The sequence below is a fragment of the Siniperca chuatsi genome, linkage group LG12, assembly GCF_020085105.1.
Source record: "Siniperca chuatsi isolate FFG_IHB_CAS linkage group LG12, ASM2008510v1, whole genome shotgun sequence".
NCBI classification, from domain to species: Eukaryota; Metazoa; Chordata; class Actinopteri; order Centrarchiformes; family Sinipercidae; genus Siniperca; species Siniperca chuatsi.
Genome location: NC_058053.1, coordinates 28,340,531 through 28,351,800, shown reverse-complemented (window position 1 = coordinate 28,351,800; position 11,270 = coordinate 28,340,531). Strand labels below are relative to the sequence as shown.

Here is an 11,270-nt window from a genome sequence, read left to right as displayed (position 1 = left end):
GTTATCTGGGGGACAGGTAGAGAATGGTAACGAAAGGGCCTCGGGAAGTGGGAATGTGGCCGGAGGGAGGGACAGAGAGGCAGAATATGACACACCTCGTGTCTTGTGGTTTGTGTAACTGTTGATTTTTTCAGTATTAAACCAAGACCATGGTCTCTCTCTAACCTTAACCAAGTGCTGTGAGTGCCTAAACATAGAAAAATCGTGCTTTTGTTGCTGGATATTGTATGAAAAACATTGTTAGTTTCAACATTTTGTGACTTTGCAGCAGATATGTAATTAACAATGTTTCCTCATTATGTTGTGAAAAAATTGAATCCTAGCTGCAGATTAGTAGTATATAAACATAATTACTAGGAGACAGAGGGCTCTTCTCATTTCTCTATTGCGTGCCACCTCGTCTCCTCTCTCCTCTGTGCTCTTGCCTGTCACCTGGAAATTGATCTCAGCACGTCAACTTGAAGGAATCCTAAAATGTATCTCGAGGAGAGAGAAGGGAGGAGAGAGGAGGCTTGCTGGAGGAGCTATGAGCGAGGATGCACAGGTGTATCCATTGCAGAAGTCTTTTCAGCACTAGTGACGTAAAAAAGAGGAATGACACACAGACAGAAAATATAAACTGTGGTGGGAGCAGGACATTACAAATATAAGTGTTCCTTTTGTATTCATGAGTTTTATTCATTATATAAGATGATCAAATGCTCGATCGAACTTTCTGCACTTCATGGTTTGTGTAGCGCCTCGTAAGGTGCTGTTCTAAAGGCATTCCTTAATGACATTTCACCATGATACTCATTTTTTCATCGTTGAATGTAGGCTACACCCAATTCAACTAGAATGAGAAATGAGAAGAGGGGCCGGTTGATCCACACACACCTGCTTACTGGCTTCATCCTCTTTGTCCCCCGGGGGACGTAAGGCCACAGTGAGCTTCCTCCATTGTTCACTATCTATTGCAACATGTCTCCCCTCCAAATAAGCTTCATCTTTTCATCTCTGCTAGCTCATCTATCACAGTTATGCTGGAATACATCTTAGTTTTAAAATCTTTATTCCAGTAATATAAAAAAACATACAAATGACTCAACAGTGACAGTACAAGAAAATATGTGATAAAATTAAGACTAAAAAGCTACTTTGGTCCAGACTCAAATATCTCAACAATTAAAGAAACCAAAGAAAATATATTACTGACTTTAGTCCTCTGACTTTTCCCTTCTACCAGCAGGTTGACATTTTTGGCTTTTAGTGAGATGTCTCAACAACTTTTAGATGGATTGACCTGAAATTTAGTAGCCTACACACATTTAGCTAAAAACAGAAAATACAACAACAAAGACACATCTAACATCCAAATTCCCACCATACACACCTAAAAACTTATTAAATTGAATTCTAGCTTGTGAGTTTCAAATATGTATTTTCGCCTGTGGAGCTGTCAGTTGAACCATACATTAACTTGTACAATATCAATATCATTGTTGTGATTCAGGTTTATCTATTTTAATATTACATCTATTCTATTCATTGATATTCCGATCTCCTTAAAATTAATGTGATCGCAAACAAATCCATGGATAAATACATTCCAGATATTCCAGAAGTATATTTTGTCAACAACACTGGCTTAAAGCTTCATTGTTTGCTATACAGTATGTGCATGATGAGTTTTAAATTTTGACAGCAGGAACCATTTTGTGTATCTTCAAAAATCTAAAAATCACTCCTTTGATTTGAGGCAGATTCAGGCCATAAACTAGAGGGTTATTGATGGGGGGAATGATCAGATACTCTAAAGATAAAACAACTGTGATGACTGGATTAATTTTATCAGCCTCAAGTCGAGTCAATGACACATCACAGAAGACAGAGAACGAATAGGTCACAAATGTCACCATGTGGGGCAGGCAGGTTTGTAAGGCCTTTCCTCTGAATTCAGACGAGCTTCTCCTGCACACAAGCAGAATCCGTAGATAGGTGTATAGGACAAAGAACAGGGGGATGAAGACGGTTGTTGTTGTAACAAACTGACCGACTATGTTGTTCAGGGTTGTGTCCACACAGGAGAGCTGAACCACAGGCCAGTTAGAACAGAAAAGCCTGTGCAGTTTATTTCCACACAAAGGCAATCGAACAGTAAGATAAAGACAGAAGCTAAGAGCAACTGCAGGGTAGAGCACAGCAAAAATCAAAAGATGCCTCACCATACTCAACGTCATTTTGCTGTGATAGTGCAAAGGCTGGCAAATAGCAACAAATCTATCGTAGGCCATGATGCTGAGGATAGTCATTTCGTATGATGCATAGCTGTAGATAACATACATCTGAATGAAACAAGATGCACGTGAGATCAAATGAGTGTCAGACAGAATGTCCATCAGGAATCTCGGGAAGAAGCCGGCTGAGCCGTACAGAGAGTTTAAAGACAGAAAGGAGATAAACATGTACATGGGTTGATGCAGAGTCTTCTCCAGGCAGACTGTCAGAATAATGAGAACATTTGCAGAGATTATAGTCATGTAGATCAACAGACACAGACAGAAGAACAGATATCTGAGGGGCCCAGAATCTCCAAATAGTGTGAACTGAAAGTATAAAGGATTCATGCTGTTGTTGCTCTTCATGTCTGCACAGCAGCAGAGCTGGAAGAAGAGAAGTGAGAGTGATGGAGGGAGAGGGAGAGGAAAAGAGGACAAAAAGTTAAATTTAATACCTGAGAAAGATTTCCTATTGAACACTTATTTCAGCAAGACACATAACATAAGCCTGCATGCATTTACGTTGCATAAGTTGCACATTTCAACATTTTCACCAGCATTTTTCAGCATAACTAACAAATTTCAGGCACTTCAAAGAATACACATGGTTGAAAAAATGTCAGTGTCCAACGCAAAATGCACAAGCAAACTAACATTTTGAACAAATGTTCAGTTCAATGAAAGAAGAAGATATATATCCAGGTTATCAAGGCTCACACATGACAGAGATTCAAAATGTCCTTTTTCAAAAGTGAAAACTTTACCATTATTCACTGACAGCAGTACAATTACAATCAACCATTGTGAAAAAACTTTGACAGTTTAAGGAAGTTTTCTACTTTTATGTTCTATAATGGCTGTGAAAATATTCACATATATCAGGCAACAAAATATACTGTATGCACTGTTTATATAAGTCCTGTTGTTTTGCCTATCCAGCTAATAAAGTCATAAAGACATTTGGAAAACAATCTTTGCAACATTGCATGTAAGTTCAGATTTTGAAAAATACACAGCATCCTCCCCTAGACTGAGGCAGCTGCTGAACCTTTATCCTGTTCTGCTTTTACACTGAGAGCAGCCACGTGTGCAAACAGGGTCCAAAGGGAGGTTAAGTGTGTCACAGACTGACTACGTGTGTGTGAGTGTTGTGTTGCCTCGGTACACCTTAGTGTTATGAGCATTTTGAGTTTTCCAGTATTTTGTGTTGCGCACCTTTCAGACCACAAGAGTGCAGGACACACTAACATGTTATGTGGGTATCAAGTGGAAGTAAAGCAATATGCTTCATTATCCTCCCAAAATAAAAGGCTGTAGGCTACATAAAGCTGATAACATATGAATTCAAGAGAAGTTTTACTTTACTTTCTGTGATAATTGTGTTAATGCTACATGTTTATTTTTACAGTAACGTTAGATAATCAAAAATCTATCAACTCGTATGTTGTATCATGACTAGCAGAAATAAGAAACGACGTGGAGACAGTATTTAAACCAAATGCAAGACAATTATTAAAACTAACAGGCACTTAAAGTTGTCTAACTATCAGCCAAACTGCAGCAGCGACTCTCAACAAACTCTGCAGGCAGCAGGAAAAGTATCCACAGGCTAACAGGCCAACAAACACCTAGTCTACTTTGACTGTGGTACATGAACCAATCAGGTGAGCCGAAGCACTCAAGCGGTCTCTTCGGTATTCTTTGGTATACGAGCAGCAGTTTGGCATGTACAGGAAATGTGGAGGGAAGCGAGTTTGAAGGTGTGAACTTGGCTCAGAGACAAGCAGGTTTGGTAAATGTTCAGCTGTACTCGTGGTCAAGAACATGAAAAAGTCAAAACCAGGCTGGCAGATCAAAATGGGCAAACTAATCCAAACAGCGACAGAAGTCCGATGATCAGGCATGGGATCATGCAGGTAAAGTCTGGCAGGCAGAACAAAAAGCTGGAAAGCACAATTAACATGAATGAAAATGTGGGATGGTTTATATACTGCAGGACTAATGAGGGAAAGTGGGAACAGGGGTGCAGGTGGACGGGGAGGCCTGGTGATGGGGAATGGTGGGAAAGGGGTTACTGTAGGACAGAAGGGAGTAGCTGGAGCTAGGAGTTGGCTAAAATTATGACAGTGAAGTGGTCGAGGTGAATGATGGGCGCACAGAGTACAGAACTGTGAGCAGGGACCGTGGAAAGCAGGAGACCTCAGTGGAGCCGACTTGACATCTGGCTGATCTGGTGGAGGGCTCTGTGGCGCTGGGCAGCAGAGAAAGAAAATGGCATCAGGAGCCATGGGGGACCACGTCTTCTTCTGGGGTCTCCACCCCTTAAAAACGGCGAGGTGAGACCCAAGCAAAATTTTTTGCTGGACATCAGGGTGGTTCCTCAACTGGTCCATTGAAGGCTCATAGGGTTCAGGAAATACATGATCTGGGCAGGCAGATGGGAGGCTAGCTAGCTCATGGAAGGGAGGCCAGAGGCTAGCTGACTGAGAAGAAGTCCAGAGGTAACGATCCCGAGGGTAGCCGACTGAGAGGCAGGCCAAAGACTAACGATCCCGAGGCTAGCCAAATGGGAGGCAGTCCAGGTGCAGGCTGGAACATCTGGCAAGGCGTCGTTGGGGACGGCCGAATGGAGATCTGGAAGATTTGGCACTGGGCAGCGGAGAAAGCCAATTGCATCAGGACCCATGGGAACCATGCCTTCTTCTGGGGTCTCCATCCCTTGAAAATGGCAAGGCAAGACCCAAGGAAAAATTGCGGCTGTACATCAGGGTGGTTCCTCAACTGGTCCATTGAAGGCTCACACAGTTCAGCAAAAACACTGCATTAGGGCAGGCAGATGGGAGGTTAGCTGGCTCAGGGCAGGGAGGCCAGAGGCTAGCGATCCCGAGGCTAGCTGAGTGAGAGGAAGGCCAGGTGCTGCATGGAGGTTGCAGGCCGGTGGCTAGCTGACTGGGATGCAGAGGATGCTGGAGTGATGGGCTCAGGTGAAACAGGATTTGGAGCTGTGCTTGGATAAAACTTCCACCCGGAGAAAGCCACTTCATGGGCAAATTCAGGGTCCTGTGTCCAGACGGCAGCAAGGAACTTGAGAAAGCCTAGCTCTTCATTTAGGAAAAGTGAAGATATGTAAGCTTATTGACATGGGTCCAAACAGAAGTGAGAATCCACAGATAACCTGAATGTGGCAGGAAAAGGGTGCAGACAGGCAGGCAGGTAGGCAGGTACAGATACAGGTTGCAGGGTTCAGAGGGAGAAAAGATAGGCATAAAGCAACATTGGAAGAAGTCTGAGGTTATCTGGGGGACAGGTAGAGAATGGTAACGAAAGGGCCTCGGGAAGTGGGAATGTGGCCGGAGGGAGGGACAGAGAGGCAGAATATGACACACCTCATGTCTTGTGGTTTGTGTAACTGTTGATTTTTTCAGTATTAAACCAAGACCCTGGTCTCTCTCTAACCTTAACCAAGTGCTGTGAGTGCCTAAACATAGAAAAATCGTGCTTTTGTTGCTGGATATTGTATGAAAAACATTGTTAGTTTCAACATTTTGTGACTTTGCGGCAGATATGTAATTAACAATGTTTCCTCATTATGTTGTGAAAAAATTGAATCCTAGCTGCAGATTAGTAGTATATAAACATAATTACTAGGAGACAGAGGGCTCTTCTCATTTCTCTATTGCGTGCCACCTCGTCTCCTCTCTCCTCTGTCCTCTTGCCTGTCACCTGGAAATTGATCTCAGCACGTCAACTTGAAGGAATCCTAAAATGTATCTCGAGGAGAGAGAAGGGAGGAGAGAGGAGGCTTGCTGGAGGAGCTATGAGCGAGGATGCACAGGTGTATCCATTGCAGAAGTCTTTTCAGCACTAGTGACGTAAAAAAGAGGAATGACACACAGACAGAAAATATAAACTGTGGTGGGAGCAGGACATTACAAATATAAGTGTTCCTTTTGTATTCATGAGTTTTATTTATTATTTAAGATGATCAAATGCACAATCGAACTTTCTGCCCTTCATGGTTTGTGTAGCGCCTCGTAAGGTGCTGTTCTAAAGGCATTCCTTAATGACATTTCACCATGATATCACTCATTTTTTCATCGTTGAATGTAGGCTACACCCAATTCAACTAGAATGAGAAATGAGAAGAGGGGCCGGTTTGTCCACACACACCTGCTTACTGGCTTCATCCTCTTTGTCCCCCGGGGGACGTAAGGCCACAGTGAGCTTCCTCCATTGTTCCCTATCCATTGCAACATGTCTCCCCTCCAAATAAGCTTCATCTTTTCATCTCTGCTAACGCATCTATCACAGTTATGCTGGAATACATCTTAGTTTTAAAATCTTTATTCCAGTAATATAAAACAACATACAAATGACTCAACAGTGACAGTACAAGAAAATATGCGATAAAATTAAGACTAAAACAGCTACTTTGGTCCAGACTCAAATATCTCAACAATTAAAGAAACCAAAGAAAATATATTACTGACTTTAGTCCTCTGACTTTTCCCTTCTACCAGCAGGTTGACATTTTTGGCTTTTAGTGAGATGTCTCAACCACTTTTGGATGGATTGACCTGAAATTTAGTAGCCTACACATATTTAGCTAAAAACAGAACATACAACAAAGACACATCTAACATCCAAATTCCAACCATACACACCTAAAAACTTATCAAATTGAATTCTAGCTTGTGAGTTTCAAATATGTATTTTCGCCTGTGGAGCTGTCAGTTGAACCATACATTAACTTGTACAATACCAATATCATTGTTGTGGTTCAGGTTTATCTATTTTAATATTACATCTATTCTATTCATTGATATTCCGATCTCCTTAAAATTAATGTGATCGCAAACAAATCCATGGATAAATACATTCAACATATTCCAGAAGTATATTTGGTCAACAACACTGGCTTAAAGCTTCATTGTTTGCTATACAGTATGTGCATGATGAGTTTTAAATTTTGACAGCAGGAACCATTTTGTGTATCTTCAAAAATCTAAAAATCACTCCTTTGATTTGAGGCAGATTCAGGCCATAAACTAGAGGGTTATTGATGGGGGGAATGATCAAATACTCTAAAGATAAAACAACTGTGATGACTGGATTAATTTTATCAGCCTCAAATCGAGTCAATGACACATCACAGAAGACAGAGAACGAATAGGTCACAAATGTCACCATGTGGGGCAGGCAGGTTTGTAAGGCCTTTCCTCTGAATTCAGACGAGCTTCTCCTGCACACAAGCAGAATCCGTAGATAGGTGTACAGGACAAAGAACAGGGGGATGAAGACGGTTGTTGTTGTAATAAACTGACCGACTATGTTGTTCAGGGTTGTGTCCACACAGGAGAGCTGAACCACAGGCAAGTTAGAACAGAAAACCCTGTGCAGTTTATTTCCACACAAAGGCAATCGAACAGTAAGATAAAGGCTGAAGCCAAGAGCAACTGCAGGGTAGAGCACAGCAAAAATCAAAAGATGCCTCACCATCCTAAACGTCATTTTGCTGTGATAGTGCAAAGGCTGGCAAATAGCAACAAATCTATCGTAGGCCATGATGCTGAGGATAGTCATTTCGTATGATGCATAGGTGTAGATAACATATATCTGAATGAAACAAGATGCATGTGAGATCAAATGAGTGTCAGACAGAATGTCCATCAGGAATCTCGGGAAGAAGCCGGCTGAGCCGTACAGAGAGTTTAAAGACAGAAAGGAGATAAACATGTACATGGGTTGTTGCAGAGTCTTCTCCAGGCAGACTGTCAGAATAATGAGAACATTTGCAGAGATTATAGTCATGTAGATCAACAGACACAGACAGAAGAACAGATATCTGAGGGGCCCAGAATCTCCAAATAGTGTGAACTGAAAGTGTAAAGGATTCAGGCTGTTGTTGCTCTTCATGTCTGCACAGCAGCAGAGCTGGAAGAAGAGAAGTGAGTGATGGAGGGAGAGGAAAAGACAGATCAAAAGAGGACAAAAAGTTAAATTTAATACCTGAGAAAGATTTCCTATTGAACACTTATTTCAGCAAGACACATAACATAAGCCTGCATGCATTTACGTTGCATAAGTTGCACATTTCAACATTTTTACCAGCATTTTTCAGCATAACTAACAAATTTCAGGCACTTCAAAGAATACACATGGTTGAAAAAATGTCAGTGTCACATGCAAAATGCACAAGCAAACTAACATTTTGAACAAATGTTCAGTTCAATGAAAGAAGAAGAGATATATCCAGGTTATCAAGGCTCACACATGACAGAGATTCAAAATGTCCTTTTTCAAAAGTGAAAACTTTACCATTATTCACTGACAGCAGTACAATTGCAATCAACCATTGTGAAAAAACTTTGACAGTTTAAGGAAGTTTTCTACTTTTATGTTCTATAATGGCTGTGAAAATATTCACATATATCAGGCAACAAAATATACTGTATGTACTGTTTATATAAGTCCTGTTGTTTTGCCTATCCAGCTAATAAAGTCATAAAGACATTTGGAAAACAATCTTTGCAACATTGCATGTACGTTCAGATTTTGAAAAATACACAGCATCCTCCCCTTGACTGAGGCAGCTGCTGAACCTTTATCCTGTTCTGCTGTTACACAGAGCAGCCACGTGTGCAAACAGGGTCCAAAGGGAGGTTAAGTGTGTCACAGACTGACTACGTGTGTGTGAGTGTTGTGTTGCCTCGGTACACCTGAGTCCAGACTTCTAAATGTATTGAGTGTTATGAGCATTTTGAGTTTTCCAGTATTTTGTGTTGCGCACCTTTCAGACCACAAGAGTGCAGGACACATTAACATGATATGTTGTATCAAGTGGAAGTTAAGCAATATTCTTCATTATCCTCCCAAAATATAAAGCTGTAGGCTACATAAAGCTGATAACATATGAATTCAAGAGAAGTTTTACTTTACTACTTACTATGATAAATGTGTTAATGCTACATGTTTATTTTTACAGTAACGTTAGATAATCAAAAATCTATCAACTTGTATGTTGTATCATGACTAGCAGAAATAAGAAACAACGTGGAGAAAGTATTTGAACCAAATGCAAAACAATTATTAAAACTAACAGGCACTTAACGTTGTCTAACTATCAGCCAAACTGCAGCAGCGACTCTCAACAAACTCTGCAGGCAGCAGGAAAAGTATCCACAGGCTAACAGGCCAACAAACAAATAGTTTACTGTGACTGTGGTACATAAACCAATCAGGTGAGCCGAAGCACTCAAGCTGTCGTATGGCATGTAGTAGTATGTGGACCCAAATGCAGACGACCAGTGTTTATTGGGGGTGATGTGGTTTACAGGCAGGTACAGGCAGACAGACCGGTAGGCAGACAGGTAACAAACAGGTAACAGGAAAATAGGAAGATCTAGGTCCAGGTTATAGGGACTGGGTTACCGGCTGGTAGAGGTGGAAACAGGGAAGTGAGTCCAATGATGCTAAGCAATCCAATAGGGGGTAGGCAAAGTTCAAAATTCCAGACACGGTCCAAGGGAGACAAAGAATCCAAAACAGAACTCACGGTAAGAATGCCGGGGAACTGGGCACGGGAACCAGGTACAACCAAACGGTGACACACACAAGACATGAGCAACACCATGCAGAAACAACACCATACAGTAATCACAATGATCTGACACTCAACAAAGAAAGAAACCCAGACTAAATACCCTAGGGGAGGTGAGACAACGAGACACAGGTGCAAACAATCAAGGAAGGGCCAACAATCAAAACTGGAGGGAAAGCAAACAAAGACAGGAAGTCAAACCACAAGGGTGTGTGGAGAGGACTTTGCCTGAGACCTTCTGGAGACTGGCAGCGAAGACTAAACCCTTCAGGAGTCCAGGGGCGAAGACGGAACCCTTCGGGAGTCCTGGAAGCTGGCGATGGAGAGACTGGTAGAGGAGCTGGCAGAACCAGTGATGTCCAGGAACCTGGAGCCTGCCACTCCGGCAGAGAAGGAGGGTACTGCTGTGATCCGGCAGAGAATTCAGTGGCATGCTGCGACCCAGCAAACAGATCTGCGGCGTGCTGCGATCTAACCGGGGCAGGAGGCGGCTGCGATCCAGCGGCGGCAAGGGATTGGGTGAAGGGGTGAAGGCTGATGGTTGGTAGGGCCTCCAAAAGCCAGGCAGGTGCCTAGGTACGGGTTCTGGGGTGGGACTGGCTCAGGACAGGCAGGTTGTAGGCTCATGATCTTGAGTCTAATAGACCTGGGTGCAGGCTGGAGGCTAGCAGAAAGAGAAGCAGTCTGGAGGTTTTGCTTGAGGCCGGAGATTACAGTTAAATTCGTAGCCGTGGCCGGCATGACCAATAGCCTGGGCCTTGACAAGACTGCTTCCTCCATCAAGGAATATGCAACCAGCCTGCGTTCAACATCTGTGGAGCCCGCTATGGACAAATGCAGTCTCTCAAGAATGGCATTTACCTCCTGGAGCTCCTCTGAGAGGGAACCAAAATCTGCTGGGTCCATTTTATGGTCGGATCATTCTGTCGTATGGCATGTAGTAGCATGTGGACCCAAATGCAGATGACCAGGAAGCGGAATGAGGGTGAAGTAGCCGGATGGCTACAGTGTTTTTTGGGGTGATGTGGTTTACAGGCAGGTACAGGTAGACAGACCCGTAAGCAGACAGGAAAATAGGCAGATCTAGGTCCAGGTAATAGGGAATAGGTTACCGGCTGGCTGAGATGGAAACAGGGAAGTGAGTCCAATGAGGGAGCAGGCAAAGTTTAAAATCCAGACATGGTCTAAGGAAGTCAAAGAATCCAAAACAGAACTCATGGTAAGAATGCCGGAGAACTGGGCACGGAAACCAGGTATAACCAAAAGTGCACCAAACGGGACACACACAAGACAGGAGCAACACAAGACAGGAGCAAAACAAGACAGGAACAACACAAGACAGGAGCAAAACAAGACAGGAACAAGACAAGACAGGAGCAAGACAAGACAGGAGCAACACCATGCAGTAATCA

General features: G+C 42.7%; 2 protein-coding genes across 2 annotated transcripts; both read right to left on the bottom strand.

Annotated features, from left to right (window-relative positions):
* Positions 1-612: 612 nt before the first annotated feature.
* LOC122885150 (olfactory receptor 6N1-like) lies at positions 613-8,840 on the bottom strand. Its single transcript, XM_044215867.1, has 2 exons — positions 8,220-8,840; positions 613-2,683 (listed from the first exon to the last, which is right to left on the bottom strand). The coding sequence occupies exon 2, from the start codon at positions 2,622-2,624 to the stop codon at positions 1,671-1,673; it is 954 nt and encodes a 317-aa protein (XP_044071802.1). The 5' UTR covers positions 2,625-2,683; positions 8,220-8,840; the 3' UTR covers positions 613-1,670.
* LOC122885149 (olfactory receptor 6N1-like) lies at positions 6,587-8,221 on the bottom strand. The gene has a single exon (XM_044215866.1). The coding sequence runs from the start codon at positions 8,172-8,174 to the stop codon at positions 7,221-7,223; it is 954 nt and encodes a 317-aa protein (XP_044071801.1). The 5' UTR covers positions 8,175-8,221; the 3' UTR covers positions 6,587-7,220.
* Positions 8,841-11,270: the final 2,430 nt, after the last annotated feature.